We start from the raw sequence: 24,221 nt of genomic DNA on the forward strand, positions 1-24,221 counted from the left end.
ATGAATAAAAATGAAGAGTCTGTCCAAACCTTTGATACATATGCACATGGGTGTTGTACATACACGTGTGCACATGGGTGTTGTACATACGCGTGTGCACATGGGTGTTGTACATACGCGTGTGCACATGGGTGTTGTACATACGCGTGTGCACACGGGTGTTGTACATACGCGTGCACACGGGTGTTGTACATACGCGTGCACACGGGTGTTGTACATACGCGTGCACACGGGTGTTGTACATACGCGTGCACACGGGTGTTGTATATACGCGTGCACACGGGTGTTGTATATACGCGTGCACACGGGTGTTGTATATACGCGTGCACACGGGTGTTGTATATACGCGTGCACACGGGTGTTGTATATACGCGTGCACACGGGTGTTGTATATACGCGTGCACACGGGTGTTGTATATACGCGTGCACACGGGTGTTGTATATACGCGTGCACACGGGTGTTGTATATACGCGTGTACACGGGTGTTGTATATACGTGTGCACACGGGTGTTGTATATACGCGTGTACACGGGTGTTGTATATACGTGTGTACATGGGTGTTGTATATACGTGTGCACACGGGTGTTGTATATACGCGTGCACATGGGTGTTGTATATACGCGTGTACATGGGTGTTGTATATACGTGTGTACATGGGTGTTGTACACAGTGATGTCAGTAACGCGTTACTCTAATCTTACCACTTTTTTCAGTAACGAGTAATATAACGCGCTACTATTTCCAGTCCAGTAATCAGATTAAAGTTACTTATCCACGTAACTGTGCGTTACTATTTTTATTTTCCCTAGTAAAATATATATTTTATCTTTCTTCTTGGTCAGTTCTACTTTTGCGTCTGACCGTAGCGCTCGACTCCGCACGATGCGCGCGACCCTGTGAGAGCGCGAGCGCGTTTTACAAGTCATTCTGTGCAGTGTCCTCCCGTAACGATATGTGGTAGTATAAAGAAACACCCATCAAAAACAGGGGAATGAACATTTACCTGAAGAGTTTTAATGTTGCTTTGTGTTCCACGTTTGAAAAGTGCTGGAATTTTGACTAACGTAGCCTACTTTAAAATGCTTGAATTTGTAATGGTATTTTGTTTCACAACAAATAGCTGTCTGATTGAACAGTTCGCTTGTATTACGTTTACAAATAAATTTACAAATAATACCGCGCAGCTACACAAACGTAATGTCAGGAGATACTGTAGCGACTACTACTCCTCACGGCGAGTCTCGCCCTTTAAGTGACACTGGGGGTGGGCGGGGCCTGCGCGCGCCAGGGTTGCGTTATCAATAAAGTTTCCCTCCTCGGGATTTTTGGATTAAGCAGTTTCTGCCTCGGTTACCGAACCTGCTTCAGTACATTGTTACTGTTAAAAATGCACTTCCAATAAAGTGAGTATTGGAAAATTTTATTTTGCTGCTGAATGTAACTACTAAAGTAACTTGTAATCTAACGTAGTTACTTTTAAAATCAAGTAATCAGTAACGTAACTAAGTTACTTTTAAAAGGAGTAATCAGTAATCGGATTACTTTTTCAAGGTAACTAAGCCATCACTGGTTGTATATACGTGTGTACATAGGTGTTGTGTATATATATATACACACACACAAACACACCCTCCCTCTGTCCCTCTCTCCCACCCCCTCCTCCCCCTCTCCCTCCCCTCTCACTCTTTCTCTCTCTCTCTCTCACATTATCTTTCTGTCTCAGCAAGAAAACAAAACCAAGCAGCCTCGTTGGCATGGCAACAGGACAAAAGACCTTGAGTCACACGTGTGGGATGTGTATCTACAAAGAGGAAGATGGAGTGTGTGTGTGTGAGTGTGTGTGTGTAGTAGGAGGGAGTGTGTGTGTGTGTGTGTGTGTGTGTGTGTAGTAGGAGGTAGTGTGTGTGTGTGAGTGTTTGTGTGTGTGTGTGTGTGTGTGTAGTAGGAGAGAGTGTGTGTGTGTGTGTGTGTGTGTGTAGTAGGAGAGAGAGTGTGTGTGTGTGTGTGTGTGTGTGTGTGTAGTAGGAGGGAGTGTGTGTGTGTGAGTGTGTGTGTGTGTGTGTAGTAGTAGTAGGAGGGAGTGTGTGTGTGTGAGTGTGTGTGTGTGTGTGTGTGTGTGTGTGTAGTAGGAGGGAGTGTGTGTGTGAGTGTGTGTGTGTGTGTAGTAGGAGGGAGTGTGTGTGTGAGTGTGTGTGTGTGTAGTAGGAGGGAGTGTGTGTGTGTGTGTGAGTGTGTGTGTGTGTGTGTGTAGTAGGAGAGAGAGTGTGTGTGTGTAGTAGGAGAGAGAGTGTGTTTGTGTGTGTGTGTGTTTGTGTGTGTGTGTGTGTAGTAAGAGAGAGAGCGTGTGTGTGTGTGTGTGTGTGTGTAGTAAGAGAGAGAGTGTGTGTTTGTGTGTGTGTGTGTGTGTGTGTGTGTGTGTGTAGTAAGAGAGAGAGTGTGTGTTTGTGTGTGTGTGTGTGTGTGTGTAGTAAGAGAGAGAGTGTGTGTTTGTGTGTGTGTAGTAGGAGGGAGTGTGTGTGCGTGCGCATGTGTGTGTGTTATGTAGTAGGTGGGACAGTGTGTGTGTGTGTGTGTGTGTGTGTGTGTGTGTGTGTGTGTGTGTGTAGCAGGAGGGAAAGTGTGAGTGTGTGTGTGTGCAGTATGAGGGAGAGAGAGAGTGTGTGTGTGTGTGCAGTACGAGGGAGAGAGAGAGAGAGAGAGTGTGTGTGTGTGTGTGTGTATCACTGTATGAGCACTGTGAAAGTGAATAATATTTGGTACAGACAAGAAAATGATTATCAATTCTTGCTTACATTAATCAATTGATTGATTTGTTAATTTAGTACACAACATTAATCAATTGATTGATTTGTTAATTTAGTACAATGTAACTCAATGTAAACTCAAAGCCCTGGTTTATGAATTATTTATTAAGCTTAGAACGTGTTATTCAGTATATGCACTGTGAAATGAGCTACTGGGAAATGAGCTACTATACCATGACACGTACAAGGTGAAAGATGTGGGTACTCATTAATAGAAGAAGCTGCAGGTTATCAGAGGGGCTGATGGGAACCGGAACTACGAGGTTCTGTGTGGTATCAATTTTTACTAGTCACCAGAGATGATGATCCCTCCACAGAGGTCACGACTGGCTGCCTAACCCTTAGCTCACGACCTCAGTGACCCCAGGAACACACATTTGGCTGACGAGTCAGTAATTGCTTAACGATCGAACTTTGAGTGTGCCACAGGCTCACTGATGCTGTCCAGCACTTCATTCACACTCAGTAATTGGTTAACGAGGGGATGTCCCCTACCTCCTGGACACGGACGCTGTCACCCGTCTCAGTGATCTTGACTGGTGTGGAGCGCTGTGAGGCCGTGGCGTCGTCCTCACGATCTTCCTCGGAGTCATCCTCCGAGCTGCTGGAGATCTGTTCTTCACTGGGAGGGGGGGGAGCGCTGGCAGCAGTCTTACGCTGCAGAACCACCTCCTCCTTGCTGAACTTATTACTGCAGACAGAGACAGCGAGGGTGAGCTGGACACACCGTTTAAGCACAGCGAAGCACAGCAGTGAAGCAGAGCAGTGAAGCACAGCAGTGAAGCAAAGCAGTGAAGCAGAGCAGTGAAGCACAGCAGTGAAGCACAGCAGTGAAGCACAGCAGTGAAGCAGAGCAGTGAAGCAGAGCAGTGAAGCACAGTGAAGCACAGTGAAGCAGAGCAGTGAAGCAGAGCAGTGAAGCACAGTGAAGCAGAGCAGTGAAGCACAGTGAAGCAGAGCAGTGAAGCAGAGTGAAGCAGAGTGAAGCAGAGTGAAGCAGAGCAGTGAAGCAGAGTGAAGCAGAGCAGTGAAGCAGAGTGAAGCAGAGCAGTGAAGCACAGCAGTGAAGCAGAGCAGTGAAGCAGAGCAGTGAAGCACAGTGAAGCAGAGCAGTGAAGCAGAGCAGTGAAGCAGAGCAGTGAAGCAGAGCAGTGAAGCACAGTGAAGCAGAGCAGTGAAGCAGAGCAGTGAAGCACAGTGAAGCAGAGCAGTGAAGCAGAGCAGTGAAGCAGAGCAGTGAAGCACAGTGAAGCAGAGCAGTGAAGCAGAGCAGTGAAGCAGAGCAGTGAAGCACAGTGAAGCAGAGCAGTGAAGCAGAGTGAAGCAGAGTGAAGCAGAGCAGTGAAGCACAGTGAAGCAGAGCAGTGAAGCACAGTGAATGAATGAATGAATGAATGTTCGATTTATATAGCGCCTTTCCAGATTCCCAAGGCGCTTTACAATTTAACACAGGTACAAGTCACAGACAATCAATCACACACACAACGGCGAGAAGCGGCAGCCAATTGCGCACAGCGTACTCTCTACCGGGATCCACACCCCCTGGGGGACTGAATGGGGTGCAGGAAGGGGAGAGAGGACAGACCCCAGTGACAGAGCACCATCCACCACTGGGCATACAAGCACACACACGCACACAGACACAGACACTACTTTTTATTGAACATAGAGACACAGACACACACTCAGGGAGAATTTTTTGTTGACTGCCAATTTACCTAACCTCCATGTTTTTGGACTGTGGGAGGAAACCGGAGATCCCGGAGGAAACCCACGCAAACACAGGGAGAACATGGAAACTCCACTCAGATAGGGACTTGAACCCAAGACCCCAGTGCTGAGAGGCAAACGTGCTAACCACCAAGACACCGTGTTGCCCTGTCAACAGTGAAGCAGAGCAGTGAAGCACAGTGAAGCAGAGTGGCTGGACAGTCTGAGGAGCTGCTGATGTTTTAATGTGCAGTTAAAAGACTTCAACGTGGAATCAAGGCAACAGCATCTGTGACATACTACACATCCCAGAAACCAACACTGCAGCTTCTCCATGTTCACAACCATGTTCACAACCATGTTCACAATCACGAACATGATCAGTGGTCACTCTGTCCAATACACACCGCCAGTGTGACAGCCTGAGCAGAGGTCATGTGCTGTCAGTCCCCACTTCAAAACAACAGGTGCAGCACCACAAGTGAAATATTCACACGCTCGAGTAGGAGACATGTATATACATGCTTCATGGCTGTCTGCTTCAGCTGGTCTCAGATCAAAGAGGGTTTAAATGAAAGAAACCCAAGTGTATTTATGAGAAAGTGCTGCTGTCTGAGAGGGATGTTTCTACGGGAACAGAGTGGAGAGCAGAGCGGTGCTCTGTGCTGCAGGGAGGAAACAAGCTGACAAACACAATCCGGCAATAAAAAAAAATGTGTAAAATTTGAATATATCATTTTAATTATATAGAGTTTATAATTTAAAAACCCTAAGCATCACCTGAAAGTGTGAACAGGTGTGAACAGGTGTGGACAGGTATGAACAGGAGAACAGGTGTGAACAAGGGAACAGGTGTGAAAAGGTGTGAACAGGGGAACAGGAGTGAACCAGCACTACAGATGGGCAGTCCTGGGCCTCAGGGCCTGTTGGATGACAGATGAATGGCAGATGAACAGTTAGAGCTGGCTGGCTTCTCTAATCTCCTCAGGTAGGAAGTATATATCAAGAACTTGTACATCAGAAACTGGTCATGGATCTAAACTGGTCATGGATAAAGAACATTATAGTGCTCATACACTAAACTGATCCTGGATCAGTCAGTAAACTGCAGCCCTACTGCGAGAGCTCACACAGTGGTATAGACAGAGATCTGGAAACAGACTGATTTGAAATGGAAAAGTGGGTCAGTCTGATAAATGTCTCAAATACTATGATTATGTTGACTAAGACTATCATTATGTTTACTGTGAGTTATGCTGTGAGTAGAAATGAGGTCATAGGTATGGAATATTTTTTATAACGTCACCTCTGGTACATTATCACTTTTTCACTTTTTACATTATAACACAAACTAAAGTTTTCAAGAACATATAGTATTTACTTTTCTCAAGCAGCTGGAATGGTCACTTAAATCAACCCCATAAAAATCACTCCACATTAAATCACCCCCAGAAAATTCACTCCATGTCACTCCCCTCATGGCACCGTAAGGAATAAAATCCCAGCGGCACACGATTGCCTGAGTGATTAATTCCACAGTGCTCCATTCTAAAACACCACTCACTGTGTTGACCTCAAAGCAATATGCCGAACACTAACAGACAGACACTGCTATACTTACTAATCTTATTTCCCATTACAGACATGTAGGATCTAAATATTCTCTTATTATTTATTTTTATTCAAAAATTTTTTTTATAGAACTGAAAATAGTATTTGGCAGAAATCTGGTTGTAGAAGACGCCTTGCTTGTGAATGCTAACGATGTGATCTCCACTACACCAGGTTGTAAGTCATTTTAATCACATCTTTGCAGGCTCTGTGTGATTCGGTGTATCTAACATATCTAATCATTTCGTTTGCATTCAGTGTGGCCCCTCCAGCTGGAGACAGCTGCTTTATTAACACAGATCGGTTGTTAAGCCTCTTGTGTCTCTGGCTTCACTGGGAAAGACATCGTCAAAGAACTCTCAGAATGTCGGATTTATTGTGTGTCTCATGGGCAAAGAGAACATTACTGGTCACACAGAAGACACATCTTAGTAAAATGGTTGAAGTGGAAATGGACACATTAAAAGCACAGGAGAGCCACCCCCGTGCAGGAGAACACAGGAGAACCTCCCCCGTGCAGGAGAACACAGGAGAACCTCACGCGTGCAGGAGAACACAGGAGAACCTCCCCCGTGCAGGAGAACACAGGAGAACACAAGAGAACCTCCCCTGTGCAGGAGAACACAGGAGAACACAGCAAACCAAAAACACAGAAGTGCCTTGCTTGCTGTGGGTTTGCACTCCCCAGTGCTGCTCACCAGGGCGTGTGGGGAGAAGACACTCTGGTGTGAGCATCAGAAACTTGGACAGGCAGACAGAAGCACTCCTTTGCTTATTACACTTTTTATTGCGTTGTGTATTTTGAATGTATAGAACTGCCTTGTCATCAACCTATACTAAATCACCCATAATGGTGAAGTGAAAAGACATTTTTACAGTAAAAATTTTCTAATCTCTAAACACATTTTCAATTGCTCATAATGAATGAATAGATATAAATTATTGGCTAAAAACAGCATTAAGTATATGCATCAAAAATCACATCCACAACACAGTTTGCCATGAGTAAAGGAGTCTGAATACCCAGCAGGCACAATAACCTGGTCAAAGAAGAGCTGGAAGCGACTGACGTCAAGACCAGAAAACTCCTGGTACACAAGACACTCCACCCAGGAGGACTACATCACCCAGGAGGCCTACGTCACCCAGGAGGAGGTAAAGGACGTACCAAGATCCTCCACCCAGGGTGACACACCAAACATCCCAACAAGGAAGCTCCACCATGATCTTGGTCACCATGGAAGTACAGGAAGTTCTTTAGATGTTTCCTCAACATACCACCAAAATATTACGGTCTGCTCTGTGGACTTGCTCGGACAGCCAGACCTGCGCATGGTCGCAGTTGTTCTGAATGACCTCCACTTGAAAACAATCTTGTGGATGGTGTAATAGCTGGTGATAAATTCTTTTGAGATGTTTTTAAAGTGATGTAGGTGTAGTGATGTGGATGTAGTGATGTAGGTGTAGTGATGTAGGTGTAGTGATGTAGGTGTAGTGATGTGGATGTAGTGATGTAGGTGTAGTGATGTAGGTGTAGTGATGTAGGTGTAGTGATGTGGATGTAGTGATGTGGATGTAGTGATGTGGATGTAGTGATGGATGTAGTGATGTAGGTGTAGTGATGTAGGTGTAGTGATGTGGATGTAGTGATGTGGATGTAGTGATGTGGATGTAGTGATGTAGGTGTAGTGATGTAGGTGTAGTGATGTGGATGTAGTGATGTGGATGTAGTGATGTGGATGTAGTGATGTAGGTGTAATGATGTGGATGTAGTGATGTAGGTGTAGTGATGTAGGTGTAGTGATGTGGATGTAGTGATGTGGATGTAGTGATGTGGGTGTAGTGATGTGGGTGTAGTGATGTGGGTGTAGTGATGTGGATGTAGTGATGTGGATGTAGTGATGTGGATGTAGTGATGTGGATGTAGTGATGTGGATGTAGTGATGTGGATGTAGTGATGTGGATGTAGTGATGTGGATGTAGTGATGTAGGTGTAGTGATGTAGGTGTAGTGATGTAGGTGTAGTGATGTGGATGTAGTGATGTAGGTGTAGTGATGTGGATGTAGTGATGTAGGTGTAGTGATGTAGGTGTAGTGATGTAGATGTAGTGATGTGGATGTAGTGATGTGGATGTAGTGATGTAGGTGTAGTGATGTGGATGTAGTGATGTAGGTGTAGTGATGTAGGTGTAGTGATGTAGGTGTAGTGATGTAGGTGTAGTGATGTAGGTGTAGTGATGTGGGTGTAGTGATGTGGATGTAGTGATGTGGGTGTAGTGATGTGGGTGTAGTGATGTGGGTGTAGTGATGTGGGTGTAGTGATGTAGGTGTAGTGATGTAGGTGTAGTGATGTAGGTGTAGTGATGTAGGTGTAGTGATGTAGGTGTAGTGATGTAGGTGTAGTGATGTGGATGTAGTGATGTAGGTGTAGTGATGTAGGTGTAGTGATGTAGGTGTAGTGATGTGGATGTAGTGATGTAGGTGTAGTGATGTAGGTGTAGTGATGTAGGTGTAGTGATGTAGGTGTAGTGATGTGGATGTAGTGATGTAGGTGTAGTGATGTAGGTGTAGTGATGTAGGTGTAGTGATGTAGGTGTAGTGATGTGGATGTAGTGATGTGGATGTAGTGATGTGGATGTAGTGATGTAGGTGTAGTGATGTAGGTGTAGTGATGTAGGTGTAGTGATGTAGGTGTAGTGATGTGGATGTAGTGATGTGGATGTAGTGATGTGGATGTAGTGATGTGGATGTAGTGATGTGGATGTAGTGATGGATGTAGTGATGGATGTAGTGATGGATGTAGTGATGTGGAAGTATATATATAAATAAATGCTATTTTTTGTCAATTTAGAATGATTAGGAAATTATTTGTTCGCCATTAATTTAGTGTTTTCTGGTTATGGCACTTTTTCATGTGGTTTTACTAAACCAGTTAATGGGACTTTCACCAAGACACTTAACACGAAGGTGTAGACGTGTCATACAAGACGTGTAACATGACTCTGAATGTGAAATAAAGGCCTGTTCTAACCCTGAGACAGTCTCTAACCCTGAGACTGGCTGTCCAAACATGTATTTTAGATAGAAATCTGTACTAGGATTATATAGGTTTATAACTAGTTATCTGTGCCTGGTCAGAACAGAAAGTTCCTCTCTTTCAACCTCAAGCCCTATAGGGTATATGTAGGTATATGAAGTGTATATGTAGGTATATGATGTGTATATGTAGGTATATGAAGTGTATATGTAGGTATATGAAGTGTACATGTAGGTATATGATGTGTATATGTAGGTATATGAAGTGTATATGTAGGTATATGATGTGTATATGTAGGTATATGATGTGTATATGTAGGTATATGATGTGTATATGTAGGTATATGAAGTGTATATGAAGTGTATATGTAGGTATATGATGTGTATATGTAGGTATATGAAGTGTATATGTAGGTATATGTAGGTATATGATGTGTATATGTAGGTATATGAAGTGTATATGTAGGTATATGAAGTGTATATGTAGGTATATGAAGTGTATATGTAGGTATATGATGTGTATAAGTAGGTATATGATGTGTATATGTAGGTATATGATGTGTATATGTAGGTATATGATGTGTATATGTAGGTATATGAAGTGTATATGTAGGTATATGAAGTGTATATGTAGGTATATGAAGTGTATATGTAGGTATATGAAGTGTATATGTAGGTATATGAAGTGTATATGTAGGTATATGAAGTGTATATGTAGGTATATGATGTGTATATGTAGGTATATGATGTGTATATGTAGGTATATGATGTGTATATGTAGGTATATGATGTGTATATGTAGGTATATGAAGTGTATATGTAGGTATATGATGTGTATATGTAGGTATATGATGTGTATATGTAGGTATATGATGTGTATATGTAGGTATATGATGTGTATATGTAGGTATATGATGTGTATATGTAGGTATATGATGTGTATATGTAGGTATATGATGTGTATATGTAGGTATATGAAGTGTATATGTAGGTATATGAAGTGTATATGTAGGTATATGAAGTGTATATGTAGGTATATGAAGTGTATATGTAGGTATATGAAGTGTATATGTAGGTATATGAAGTGTATATGTAGGTATATGAAGTGTATATGTAGGTATATGAAGTGTATATGTAGGTATATGAAGTGTATATCACTACAAACGTTCTACTCAGTGTCAGGACAGAATGACCTGAATGATTCATGGAAGCACAAGCTGTGAAACATCTGAACTGTCCATCAGAAGTTCCACAGAAACCTTCAAGCTTAGCTCTCCAGTGAAGACCGTGTCCCAGCGGTTTATTAATGCACTAAAGTCCACACTCACCCCAGTACAGATTTCCCAGTCTCCTCTGGTTTACGCACGGTGAACGGACTGGGGTCTAGTCCAACACTCTTGGGCATAAACTCCCTAAGACACACAACACAAGGAAAACAACATCTCACTGGATAAAAGGGCCAAAACTGAGGAGGCCAAGCAATATGAAGCATAATTATAACTGTAATTATGTAAACATGGATGCATAATGAGGCAATTCAAATCGCAAGTGTTGAAACTTATGTAAATCATTCTAATACATTTACATTTAGATTTATGGCATTTAGCAGGCACAACAGAGCAATGTACAAAACCACCGTAATGTTCTTGTAAGGAAATTTTAAAGACTAACAACTTCACTACAGTGACAAACAAGTGCACACAAGCTAGCACACACAAGCTAGCACACACAAGCTAGCACACACTGGCACCCTGCTGGAAAGTGAACAGGGCTGAACTGACCTTGCAGAGTTGGTCATGGCCATGCAGAACGTATCGTCGAACGCCGTGAGCTCGTGAGGGCGGAAGAACTCCGTGTACATGTCCGTGCTCTCGTCATACCTGTTCACTCGTTTCACTGCCACTTTTTTCCTGTTTTTCTCACAGGGAACTGAAGTAAAAAGAAACACAGAATTCAGTCTAGAATCTGTTATCTCAGTCAACTTTAGACACCCATTATTTAAAAACTCAACTTGACAAACCTCATTATTATTAAAATAATTATGAACAATATTCAGAATAATCTTTAACTAAAAGTCAGAAACATTACTGACTTTACCAAATAATTTTGGGTACTCCACTCACACATTCTTTGCATATGTGAACATGGTCACATTTAAAGCAGTATCATATATACAAAATCCATATATTGCATATTTGATACTGCTTTAAATATAAATATATATATATATATATATATATATATATATATATATATATATATATATATATATATATATATATATATATATATAAAGCTGTAATATGAAGTTAATAGTATAATAAAGTTGTATCACTACTGACAAACTATTCATAACACATTTAACAATCATATTACTATGAATCCAGTCTTTTGTGGACTTACAATCTATGTGCAAATTACGCAAATAATACCTTCATCGTACGGCACAGGAAGGTGGGCCAGCAACCCTTCGGACCACCAGTACGTGTAACTGTGTGAATGGAATGATAGAACAGAATTATTCAAAACATGGTTATTTTGCCATAATAGTTTGCTCTACAGATCTCTACAAATGCGACAAAACTGCTTCGCACCCAGTAACACACATACACCACTATAATGCCCTCCCTGGGTACCAATCATTTCACTGGAACAGTAAATAAATAAATAAAATTAAAAAATAGGGCCTTTTATTCAATTTGTCTCCAAACAGAGTAATCGCTCCAGTGGATTATGGCAAGAAAAACAGGTTCAATTCTGGGTTCTTTCTTTCACTGGAATACTGCTGACCCATCTGGACCGACAGCCCACCCAGAGCAATCAGCACCTTAATCAGTGTTACTCCACAGGCACAGAGTAATCTGGACCTCTGCTTATGCAAGGTCCGCAAATGCAGGCCAGAGTGCAGCCCTGCACGACCCAGTCCCCAGTACACGACCCAGTCCCCAGTACACGACCCAGTCCCCAGTACCGAAAGTAGGTCACAATGAGAACCATGGAGCCCCAACTCCAGACAGAAAGAGTCTCACAGCAGAAGAGCTCCGGTGAGGCTTGAAGGTGCTAGTGTGTCACACCAGACAGGTGAGGCTTGAAGGTGCTAGCGTGTCTGTATGTGGTGGCGAACGAGAATTGTTGACGTTGTTGAGGCCGTATACTCTAACGCTAGGAATCTAGCACTAGGACCCTGGAGCGGTTATTTTCTGCATTAGCGCTAGATTCGGCAAAGTTCACATCGCGCCAGAACAACTGAACAACACACACTTATAATAATTTAATGCCTCCCCTCAAAATTCCAGACATTTTAAGACATTTTTAAGGACCCGCGGGTACCCTGCCACAGTGTAGGTGAACACACACCTGCACAGGTGAACACACACCTGCGTCTCTCCTGGGGCAGCACCATAGTGTAGGTGAACACACACCTGCACAGGTGAACACACACCTGCGTCTCTCCTGGGGCAGCGCCATAGTGTAGGTGAACACACACCTGCACAGGTGAACACACACCTGCGTCTCTCCTGGGGCAGCACCATAGTGTAGGTGAACACACACCTGCACAGGTGAACACACACCTGCGTCTCTCCTGGGGCAGCGCCATAGTGTAGGTGAACACACACCTGCACAGGTGAACACACACCTGCGTCTCTCCTGGGGCAGCGCCATAGTGTAGGTGAACACACACCTGCACAGGTGAACACACACCTGCGACTCTCCTGGGGCAGCGCCATAGTGTAGGTGAACACACACCTGCACAGGTGAACACACACCTGCACAGGTGAACACACACCTGCGTCTCTCCTGGGGCAGCGCCATAGTGTAGGTGAACACACACCTGCGTCTCTCCTGGGGCAGCGCCATAGTGTAGGTGAACACACACCTGCACAGGTGAACACACACCTGCGTCTCTCCTGGGGCAGCGCCATAGTGTTGCTCTGATGGAGGTACAGGTCAGTGGGCAGCTCCCACAGGTGAGGCTTGGTCTCCGAGGGCTGGTACACCTGTAGGAAGAGGTTTATGGCATCCTGCCTGTCTGCATCTGGGAGCCAGCCGGGGAGAGAATACACACACACACACACACACACACACACACACACACACACACACACACACACACACACACACAGGTCATACAGGTGATGTGGTGGGGCAGTAACTGTGGTGGTGTGTGACGGCAAAACATTCTGAAGTGGAGAAAAAAGACAATGAAACACACAGGAGTGAGAGGGTGTGAGCAGGGTGAGGAGTGTGTGAGGAGTGTGTGAGGAGTGTGTGAGGAGGGTGTGAGGAGTGTGTGAGGAGGGTGTGAGCAGGGTGAGGAGTGTGTGAGCAGGGTGAGGAGTGTGTGAGCAGGGTGAGGAGTGTGTGAGGAGGGTGTGAGGAGTGTGTGAGCAGTGTGTGAGTAGTGTGTGAGGAGGGTGTGAGCAGGGTGAGGAGTGTGTGAGGAGTGTGTGAGGAGTGTGTGAGGAGGGTGTGAGGAGTGTGTGAGGAGGGTGTGAGGAGTGTGTGAGGAGTGTGTGAGGAGGGTGTGGAGTGTGTGAGGAGGGTGTGAGGAGGGTGTGAGCAGTGTGTGAGCAGTGTGTGAGGAGGGTGTGAGGAGTGTGTGAGGAGGGTGTGAGGAGTGTGTGAGGAGGGTGTGAGCAGGGTGTGAGCAGGGTGAGGAGTGTGTGAGGAGTGTGTGAGCAGGGTGAGGAGGGTGTGAGCAGGGTGAGGAGTGTGTGAGGAGTGTGTGAGCAGGGTGAGGAGTGTGTGAGGAGTGTGTGAGTAGTGTGTGAGGAGTGTGTGAGGAGTGTGGAGGGTGTGAGCAGTGTGTGAGGAGTGTGGAGGGTGTGAGGAGTGTGTGAGGAGTGTGGAGGGTGTGAGGAGTGTGTGAGGAGTGAGGAGGGTGTGAGGAGTGTGTGAGGAGTGTGTGAGGAGGGTGTGAGGAGTGTGTGAGGAGTGTGTGAGCAGGGTGAGGAGTGTGTGAGGGTGTGAGGAGTGTGTGAGGAGGGTGTGAGGAGTGTGTGAGGAGTGTGTGAGCAGGGTGAGGAGTGTGTGAGGAGTGTGTGAGGAGTGTGTGAGGAGTGTGTGAGTAGTGTGTGAGGAGTGTGTGAGTAGTGTGGAGGGTGTGAGGAGTGTGTGAGGAGTGTGTGAGGAGTGTGGAGGGTGTGAGGAGTGTGTGAGGAGTGTGGAGGGTGTGAGGAGTGTGTGAGGAGTGTGGAGGGTGTGAGGAGTGTGTGAGGAGTGTGTGAGGAGTGTGTGAGCAGGGTGAGGAGTGTGTGAGCAGGGTGAGGAGTGTGTGAGGAGGGTGTGAGGAGTGTGTGAGCAGGGTGAGGAGTGTGTGAGGAGGGTGTGAGGAGTGTGTGAGGAGTGTGTGAGGAGTGTGTGAGCAGGGTGAGGAGTGTGTGAGGAGTGTGTGAGCAGGGTGAGGAGGGTGTGAGCAGGGTGAGGAGTGTGTGAGTAGTGTGTGAGGAGTGTGTGAGGAGTGTGTGAGGAGTGTGGAGGGTGTGAGGAGTGTGTGAGGAGTGTGGAGGGTGTGAGGAGTGTGTGAGGAGTGTGGAGGGTGTGAGGAGTGTGTGAGGAGTGTGTGAGCAGGGTGAGGAGTGTGTGAGGAGTGTGTGAGGAGTGTGTGAGGAGTGTGTGAGCAGGGTGAGGAGTGTGTGAGGAGTGTGTGAGGAGTGTGTGAGGAGTGTGTGAGCAGGGTGAGGAGTGTGTGAGGAGTGTGTGAGTAGCGTGTGAGTAGCGTGTGAGGAGTGTGTGAGTAGTGTGTGAGGAGTGTGTGAGGAGTGTGTGAGGAGTGTGGAGGGTGTGAGCAACATGTGAGGAGTGGCACGTGGATAGAGTTTTGGCAGGTCCCATCTCTCTCTCTCTCTCTCTCTCTCTCTCTCTCTCTCTCTCTCTCTCTCTCTCACACACCTCCCCCTCTCATCTTTCTCCCTCTCTCATCTCTCCCTCTCTTCCAGTCCTCTCCTCCTCTCTCTCTCTCTCTCTCTCTCTCTCTCCCACCTCCCCCTCTCATCTCTCCCTCTCTCCCAGTCCTCTCCTCCTCTCTCTCTCTCTCTCTCTGTAAAGAGAGATGTAAAGCCATGTGCAGTGCTGACTGCACTAATACCCTGTAATTAAGAGCTAAATGGCGGGAGCACGTTCCTCTAAGTCCATCTCCACCATCTCCACCACCACCACCTCCACCTCCTCCACCTCTCATTATAGTAAAGCTCAGATGTACCACACACTCCACCTGCCACTGTATACACGTGTGTAGTGTACTACATACACGCCGCGCAGGAAACCTGCTCCACTGTACACTGGTGTTATCAGACTGGCGCTACCAGACTGGCGCTATCAGACTGGCGCTATCAGACTGGCGCTATCAGACTGGCGCTACCAGACTGGCGCTATCAGACTGGCGCTATCAGACTGGCGCTACCAGACTGGCGCTACCAGACTAGCGCTATCAGACTGACGCTACCAGACTAGCGCTATCAGACTGGCGCTATCAGACTGGTTCTGCTGCTGAATCATAATAGATATCTATACCACTGTGATTGTCCTTAATTTTTAATAAGGATCACACTGCTTAACTGGTGTAACTAAAATATGTATATGTATATAAAAACAAATACTTTTAAACATGGAAATAAATTCAGACATCCAGTACAACTCCATAGCATTGCAGGATGATCAGCTACAGCACACAGTGCACTTAACACCTTTAAAAACACACACACACACACACACACACACACACACACACACACACACACACACACACACACACACACACACACACGGGACAGAAGGCACAGCTCTGTATTCAAGCCATCGTCATATCTAGCCCCGCCCCCACCTGTCATCAGTTTATGCAGCCATGTGCTTTGTCTGTTATAGCCCCGCCCTTGTGCTCTGTAAGCCCGCCCCTCGTTAGTGTATTTAGTTCCTGTGTTTGGTCTTTTGTGTCGTCATTTATTGTAAGTCTCTCTGTGATCACCTTGCCATTGGTTCATGGTGTTAGTGTGTTCATGTTTCTTTGGTCTTGGTTGGTTAGTCCATGTGTAGTTGGACTTTCCTTATTTAGTTCTGTCATGTTTTTGTTAAAACAAATAAATAAATAGCCCTCCTGCACAATCTCTCTTCTTGCTGGGTGCAGACAGTGGAGGAAACTGAACTGGGAACTGTGAGAAACATCAGAACAGCAGGAACTCCAAACCAAGTGTGTTGCACACGGGACAAACATGGATCTGAACCTGGATGTTCACACGACTAAACTACAGGTAAACCATCCTAAGAAAATCTGTAAATCCCAATATACAGTTGTGATCAAATTTATTCAACCCCCACTGAAATAAAGTGTTTTGGCCAGTTTGACATTGATTTTGATCATTTCAGTCATCTTATTTACAATTATATCAAAGAGGCACTTATAAATTAGACAAACATAACATAATATTTATGATGGAATAACCACAAATGTCTTTACTGTGCTCACATCATTATCAGTTTTATTCAACCCCCTAGTGACATTATTTTTTAGTACTTAGTACAACATCCTTTTCCAGTTATGACAGCTTTCAAGCGTGAAGCATAGCTTGACACAAGTGTCTTGCAGCGACCTATGGGTATCTTAGCCCATTCTTCATGGGCAAAAGCCTCCAGTTCAGTCACATTCTTAGGCTTGCGCACTGCAACTGCCTTCTTTAGGTCCCACCAGAGGTTCTCAATTGGATTTAAGTCTGGTGATTGCGATGGCCACTCTAGAATGTTCCAGCCTTTCATGTTCAACCATGCTCTAGTGGACTTGGATGTGTGCTTCGGATCATTGTCCTGTTGGAAGGTCCAACATCTCCCAAGCCGCAGGTTTGTGACTGACTCCATCACATTTTCCTCCAAGATCTCCTGGTACTGAAGGGAATTCATGGTACCCTGCACACGTTGAAGCTTTCCTGTACCATTAGAAGCAAACCAGCCTCAAAGCATAATTGACCCCCCGCCATGCTTCACAGTAGGCAAGGTGTTCTTTTGTTCATAAGCCTGGTTCTTCCTTCTCCAAACATAGCGCTGGTCCATTGTCCCAAACAGTTCTAATTTAGTTTCATCTGACCACAGTACACTGTCCCAAAACCTTTGTGGCTTGTCCACATGACTTTTGGCATACTGCAGTCGACTTTTCTTGTTCTTTGGAGTCAGCAAGGGGGTGCGTCTGGGCGTTCTGGCATGGAGGTCTTCGTTATGCAGTGCGCACCTTATTGTCTGAGCTGAAACTTCAGTGCCCACATCTGACAGGTCTTTTTTCAGTTCCTTAGCAGTCACGCGGGGATTTTTCTCCACATTACGCTTCAGGTAGCGCACAGCAGTTGCGGTCAGGATCTTCTTTCTGCCACGACCAGGTAACGTTTCCACTGTGCCCTTTAACTTGAACTTGCGAATGATACTTCCGATAGTGTCTCTTGGAATATTTAACAACTTCGCAATCTTTTTATATCCATTGCCATTCTTGTGAAGAGCAATAACCTCTTCTCTTGTCTTCTGGGACCATTCTCTTGCCTTCACCATGCTTGGAAACACACCAGTAGATGTCTAGAAGGAGCTGAGTATCACAGTCCTTTTAAATCTGCCTAATTGGTGCTTATCATGCTTGATTGCTGCTCGTTGACATCCACAGATGTTTTCAATACCTGATGGAAAACACTGGAATGAACCTCTGTTCTTAGGAGTGGTAGTCGTAAAGGGGTTGAATAATTGTGTCAATGAAGAAATCACAAAAAGGCCATTTAATACTTTATGACAAAAAAAATTTATGCTATCTTAGTTGCATTTAGTTCTTTAACAAGTCCTTGTAAGATTTCGTTATGAACACAATTACAAATGTGCACTGAATTCCATAAAACCCTTCGCAGCATTGGGGGTTGAATAAATTTGATCACAACTGTATCAGTTATGGTTCCCAGTGCTGGGACATTAACATCAGTGGTCTGCTCCACTTAAAATCTATTTTAATTTCAGACGTTTGCCCATCACCCTTAGAGTTAAAACAATTCAGTTTGATCATGTAAATAAAAATAAAATAGAAAAAGACAATCAAAATATAAATTAAAATATCTCTCAGGAAGAAAGATATTACCATTCAGATGAGAGATTTTCTCATTGTTTCTCATGTTTTGTAGTTTTTGTAGCTTTCTAATTTCAACTACTACTAATGTTCCCGCTTTAGACAGCATGGGGACATGTCAAAAGGACTCGCCTCAACAAAACGGCACAGACAGACAGCACAGACAGACAGCACAGACAGACAGACGTGCAGCCTGAGTGTGTGACTCACGGCTCACACTGGCAGCACCGTGTCTTCCATTCAAGAGGACAAAACAGGAGGAAGAATCCTGAAACGGTGATGATGAGGAGCAGGTGAGGGTGGCCCGGGGTACCGCGACCCCAGACACACCAACAGCTTATGCACACGCATATAAATCACATCCGCTGTTCGCAAACCCTTTTGTTCCATGTCTTCAAAACCTGACAGGCCAGGCATGTCTGCTGTCTGTGGTGCAGTACATATAACTAGCACTAGCGTTTGGAGAAGTGTCTGGAAAAACACTGGGCGATTATCACAGAATGAGACGGTGCGTACTAGACGAGACGGCGCGCACTAGACGAGACGGCGCGCACTAGACGAGACGGCGCGCACTAGACGAGACGGCGCGCACTAGACGAGACGGCGCGTACTAGACGAGACGGCGCGTACTAGACGAGACGGCGCACACTAGACGAGACGGCGCGCACTAGACGAGACGGCGCGCACTAGACGAGACGGCGCGCACTAGACGAGACGGTGCGCACTAGACGAGACGGCGCGTACTAGACGAGACGGCGCGTACTAGACGAGACGGCACGTACTAGATGAGGCGGCGCATACTAGATGAGGCGGCGCATACTAGATGAGACGGCGCGTACAAGATGATATGGCGCGTACTAGATGAGACGGTATGTACTAGATGAGATGGTACATACGAGCATTTACTCAGCTTAGAGCAGGCCAGAGGTCAAATGAAGGACACAATCACTCAACATTCCGATTTTGTTACTGAACATAGGAGCACCATTCGAAGATCAGCACTAATCTAGGGTTAGGGTTTAACAGCAAACTGACCAGGATTAGAAAATATTTCAGATCAGCAATTTTACATAAGTGAATATTTCCTGTCTTATTTCGGCTCTATTCTCCTGCAGGTAAAGACACAAAAACACTCCACGCTGCTTTTAAATTCACCAGCCTGCCTTTGTCATCCAAACCTTACACACAGGGACAACACACCAAAGGTGGCAATACTCTCCAAGTGCAATACTCTCCAGGGGCAATATTCTCTAGGAGCAATACTCTCCAGGGGCAATATTCTCTAGGAGCAATACTCTCCAAGGGCAATATTCTCTAGGAGCAATACTCTCCAAGGGCAATACTCTCTAGGAGCAATACTCTCCAAGGGCAATACTCTCCAGGGGCAATATTCTCTAGGAGCAATACTCTCCAAGGGCAATACTCTCCAGGGGCAATATTCTCTAGGAGCAATACTCTCCAGGGGCAATATTCTCTAGGAGCAATACTCTCCAAGGGCAATACTCTCCAGGGGCAATACTCTCCAGGGGCAATATTCTCTAGGAGCAATACTCTCCAGGGGCAATATTCTCTAGGAGCAATACTCTCCAAGGGCAATATTCTCTAGGAGCAATACTCTCCAAGGGCAATACTCTCCAGGGGCAATATTCTCTAGGAGCAATACTCTCCAGGGGCAATATTCTCTAGGAGCAATACTCTCCAAGGGCAATACTCTCCAGGGGCAATATTCTCTAGGAGCAATACTCTCCAGGGACTCGGGAAGGCCGTAGTAATTGTGCTCATCCTCCCTCAACACTGGAGACTACACAGCCCTCATATTCTCCTGAGATAATCATCTGGTTAGGTATAACTGAAGAAGCAGAGGGGGAGGTACACACTCACAGTGTCCCCAACACCCAGCCCACAAATAACTAATGCAAACTAAAACAGCAAAGGAAATAAGGTTTGGTTGGAAGAATTGATTCTCCATCCAGGAAAGGGTTTTGGCACCTCTGATGACTGCAGCACAAGGACTCATTACTTTCTTGGTTGGGCTCAAGGGTAGAGACACATTTTAATATGGAGGTTTAAACACGTGCAAAAGAGCTCTGTAACCATGGAGAACAGACAATGATTTGTTGCTATGGGAAACAAGAAGGGTGCATAATAACCACAAGGGTCCATATTTGAGAGGGGCAAATACGTTAGGCACAATATTACCCACTAACGATTAAGGTCAATTAAATGAGGGGCAATTAAATCTCCAATGTTGTGTATCTGTGGCTGAAATGTGTATTTAATTCTTCACCGATCCTAATACATTAATTCCCGATCTGGTCGAATGATGAGTGTGTTTCTTTCAAGCAGATATTTACAATCAAACTAGTTCAGAAGCAGATTTTTAAGACCCAACCGAAGCACTTCATCACCGTAAGCAGCAATGCCAGCAAACGCAGGGGAAAAACATCTGTCTTGTGTACAGCAAGAAATTCTATTAAATCATACTGTACAATAGCCACAGTGTATAATTAACATGAATAATAAATCAGTATGAAAAATGAGACTTGCTGATGGGGGACCTGATGGCTTTTACCAGTTTCCCTCTAAAACTCCAGAACCCTGGTTTGGCCAAGTAAAACTTCTGATCCATTATGGTAACCAGCAGCATGTGTTTGACAGCAGACAAATGAAGACATGTACACACATCTACACACACATGTACACACATCTACACACACATGTACACACACACCTACACACACACGTACACACACACGTACACACGTACACGTACACACGTACACGTACACACACACACACTACCCTCATGTGTGTGCTGTACGGCGTCTAACAGGCTGTGGTCATTGATCTGGATGTCTGCTTTAGTCCTAGTAACGTCACACTTGCACAACCTCAGTTTAATACCGGCTTTTCAAACATCAAAATCATGGGAATGAGCCAGAATGTGGGTGGGAATGTACATATAAATATATAACGGTGGGTGGAGTTAAATGGACACGCCCATGTCACACCTGAGAAGGCATTGCTGTAGTAACGAGACAGCGTCTGCATGATGTCCTTGGAGTGCTGTGTCCACGGGGCAATCTTGCGATAAGTCTTGACTCGGTGGACCAGCTGAGAGCCTCCATACTGCAGAGACAGAGTGTCCCCATGATCTTCATATAGCTCCTCAAACAACCTGCGTGTGAGAAAAAACATCAGCCCACGTTCAAGTCTTCTAGAATCTTCCTCCCACTAAAACCAGCTAAATCTAATACATGCAAGCCAATTAACCCTGATCTATTAAATCACCAAAAAATCTAGAAAAGTATTCACAATGTTGTTCTCAACACCTCAACACCCTAACACCTCAACACCCTAACACCCTAACACCCTAACACCTCAACACCCTAACACCTCAACACCCTAACACCTCAACACCCTAACACCCTAACACCTCAACACCCTAACACCTCAACACCCTAACACCTCAACACCCTAACACCTCAACACCCTAACACCTCAACACCCTAACACAGCATGTTAAAACTAAATATGGCTTTAAATTGCACTTCTCAAAAGTACTACACACAAGATCTAAGACTACTACACACAACAGGATGTGAGATCACTACACACAACAGGATGTGAGATCACTACACACAACAGGATGTGAGCTAACTGAACACACGGGATTGCTTAATTCTATTGGGATTCACCATTCCCTCCATATTGAACATTATTGCTGAAGCAATGAACACAATATTCTGTAAATGAAGTCTTATTTTTTTATTATATGTGTAGCAAATGTGTAGCAATAGGTTACGATTTCTACCTAAATTTAGGTTTAAATCAAAACAGACTAAATTTGACATTTCAGATGGTACCTGACGCAGTCCGTGTCAAACTGTAGTTTTGGCTTGTCAATCATCCCGAGTGCGTACAGCTGATAGGCTAGTGCACACTTCCCCACCATGAACTGGGCGGTGTTGGTGCGGTCCAGACAGTCCACGCAGTTCGTCCTCAGAACTCCAGTCTAACAGAACCACAAACACGGGCATCACAGAAACAACACTTACATCATTAGTCCAGTTCTGTAGCTAAAGACACTCTAGTTTTCATTCAAGTAAAAATACAAATTTCCAAGATGAAACAGTAACAATAACAATTCTGATTAATTCTGTTTCTCTTCCTACAATGAACAGACAAAAATAACTTTGCTAGATTTTTCCGAGTTCATTTAACCAAACCTCTCAACCACACATGGTTCATGAAATGTTTAGAAATTATTTTGATAAATGGAAACGTGTAAAGTGTACATGTAAATGTAAGGATGCTACAAAAACCTGATATTCCATGAACTGACCAAAATATTGATCACATCCACTGGCTTTTCCATGTCAGGAATAAACATGACTCCATGGTATTCCAGAAATTCCATTGTGGGATTCCCTATAAACTCCACGAGGAAACCCTGTATAGAGCTTCCTGTTTCATTTTTATTTTATTTTATCAAATGCAGGACTCGTATCTCAAGTCAAATCAAATCAATAAAATTTTATTTATATAGTGCTATTTACAACAGTTGTTGTCACAAAGCAGCTTTACAAGTGCCGAGTCCTAGCCCCCAGTGAGCAAGACAAGGGCGACAGTGGCAAGGACAAACTGTGCCATTTTGGTTTCTGAATAAACCAGAAAATTGGGCAACTGGGGAGACGTGTGCACGTCTAACACACATACCTGTATTCTGCCATGAGCAGTGACCAGTCCTGCCAAATCACCCCATCTGCACAGAGAAGACAGAAAGAGGCTGACCAATCAGAAAGAGGCTGACCAATCAGAAGGGCTCTGACCAATCAGCTTGCTCATAAACCAAAATGGCCTACACAGAGCACCACAGTACTGCTGTCTCAGGCATTCTGCCCACGTTTGCACTGTGATGCTCTCTAAATCTGTTTCCTCACGGGAACATAACTGCCGGTCTGATGGTCAGTCAGTGAAGGCGTGTAAGGCCCGAGACAGGCAGCATCGCCCAGAACGGCTGCTTCAGGTGCGGTGGCCAGACACAGATCACTGAACACCAGTCTCATTCTCTCCAGTCATTCATCTCTTTCAAAACTCTGAGACGTGGCCGTGAAGCCATGAACAACTTTATGCATTTACAAAATAGGCCTTGCAAACTATCATTATTCATTCAGTTACTTTTTACATAATACGTTTTACTGAGGCACGTGCAGTGTGTATGAGTGTGTGTGTGTGTGTGTATGAGTGTGTGTGAGTGTGTGTGTGCGCGCGTGTGTGTATGACTGTGTGAGTGTGTGTGTGTGTGTGTGTGTGTGTGTGTGTATGACTGTGTGTGTGTGTATGACTGTGTGTGTGTGTGTGTGTATGACTGTGTGTGTGTATGACTGTGTGTGTGTGTGTATGAGTGTGTGTGTGTGTATGACTGTGTGTGTGTGTGTGTGTGTGTGTGACTGTGTGTGTGTGTGTGTGTGTGTGTATGACTGTGTGTGTGTGTGTGACTGTGTGTGTGTGTGTGACTGTGTGTGTGTGTATGACTGTGTGTGTGTGTATGACTGTGTGTGTGTGTATGACTGTGTGTGTGTATGACTGTGTGTGTGTGTGTGTATGTGTGTGTGTATGACTGTGTGTGTGTGTGTGTGTATGACTGTGTGTGTGTGTGTGTATGACTGTGTGTGTGTATGACTGTGTGTGTGTGTGTGTATGTGTGTGTGTGTGTATGACTGTGTGTGTGTGTGTGTGTGTGTGTGTGTGTTCACAGGTGTTTCCCTACCTCTCGTCAGGTCTCAGCGTGTGACAGTAGAAGTCTGATCGATTGACGAAGAACCCCGTCCTCTTCACCACGTTCTCAGCAATCATGCCCAACCGGTCCAGCACATTACAGAGTTTACTGCACACAACCAAAGAAGCACATCACCCATTCAGTGCATAACCATTAGCAACACACTTCAAGAAGGAAAAGTCAGATTATTGTGGA

The 24,221-nt window shown here is 44.9% G+C and overlaps 1 protein-coding gene across 6 annotated transcripts in view; it reads right to left on the minus strand.

The window, feature by feature from the left end:
• Window positions 1-24,221, minus strand: part of fig4a (FIG4 phosphoinositide 5-phosphatase a) — a 62,578-nt gene that overhangs the window by 11,403 nt on the left and 26,954 nt on the right. For all 6 annotated transcript variants that reach the window (XM_076988106.1, XM_076988107.1, XM_076988109.1 and 3 more), the window contains 9 exons: window positions 24,018-24,134; window positions 22,964-23,009; window positions 22,111-22,259; window positions 21,256-21,422; window positions 13,060-13,198; window positions 11,595-11,653; window positions 10,944-11,091; window positions 10,491-10,574; window positions 3,301-3,496 (listed from right to left, as the gene is read on the minus strand). In XM_076988106.1, coding sequence (XP_076844221.1) covers window positions 3,301-3,496; window positions 10,491-10,574; window positions 10,944-11,091; window positions 11,595-11,653; window positions 13,060-13,198; window positions 21,256-21,422; window positions 22,111-22,259; window positions 22,964-23,009; window positions 24,018-24,134 — 1,105 coding nt within the window. The remainder of the gene's footprint in view (window positions 1-3,300; window positions 3,497-10,490; window positions 10,575-10,943; window positions 11,092-11,594; window positions 11,654-13,059; window positions 13,199-21,255; window positions 21,423-22,110; window positions 22,260-22,963; window positions 23,010-24,017; window positions 24,135-24,221) is intronic.

The sequence above is a fragment of the Brachyhypopomus gauderio genome, unplaced genomic scaffold, assembly GCF_052324685.1.
Source record: "Brachyhypopomus gauderio isolate BG-103 unplaced genomic scaffold, BGAUD_0.2 sc60, whole genome shotgun sequence".
NCBI classification, from domain to species: domain Eukaryota; kingdom Metazoa; phylum Chordata; class Actinopteri; order Gymnotiformes; family Hypopomidae; genus Brachyhypopomus; species Brachyhypopomus gauderio.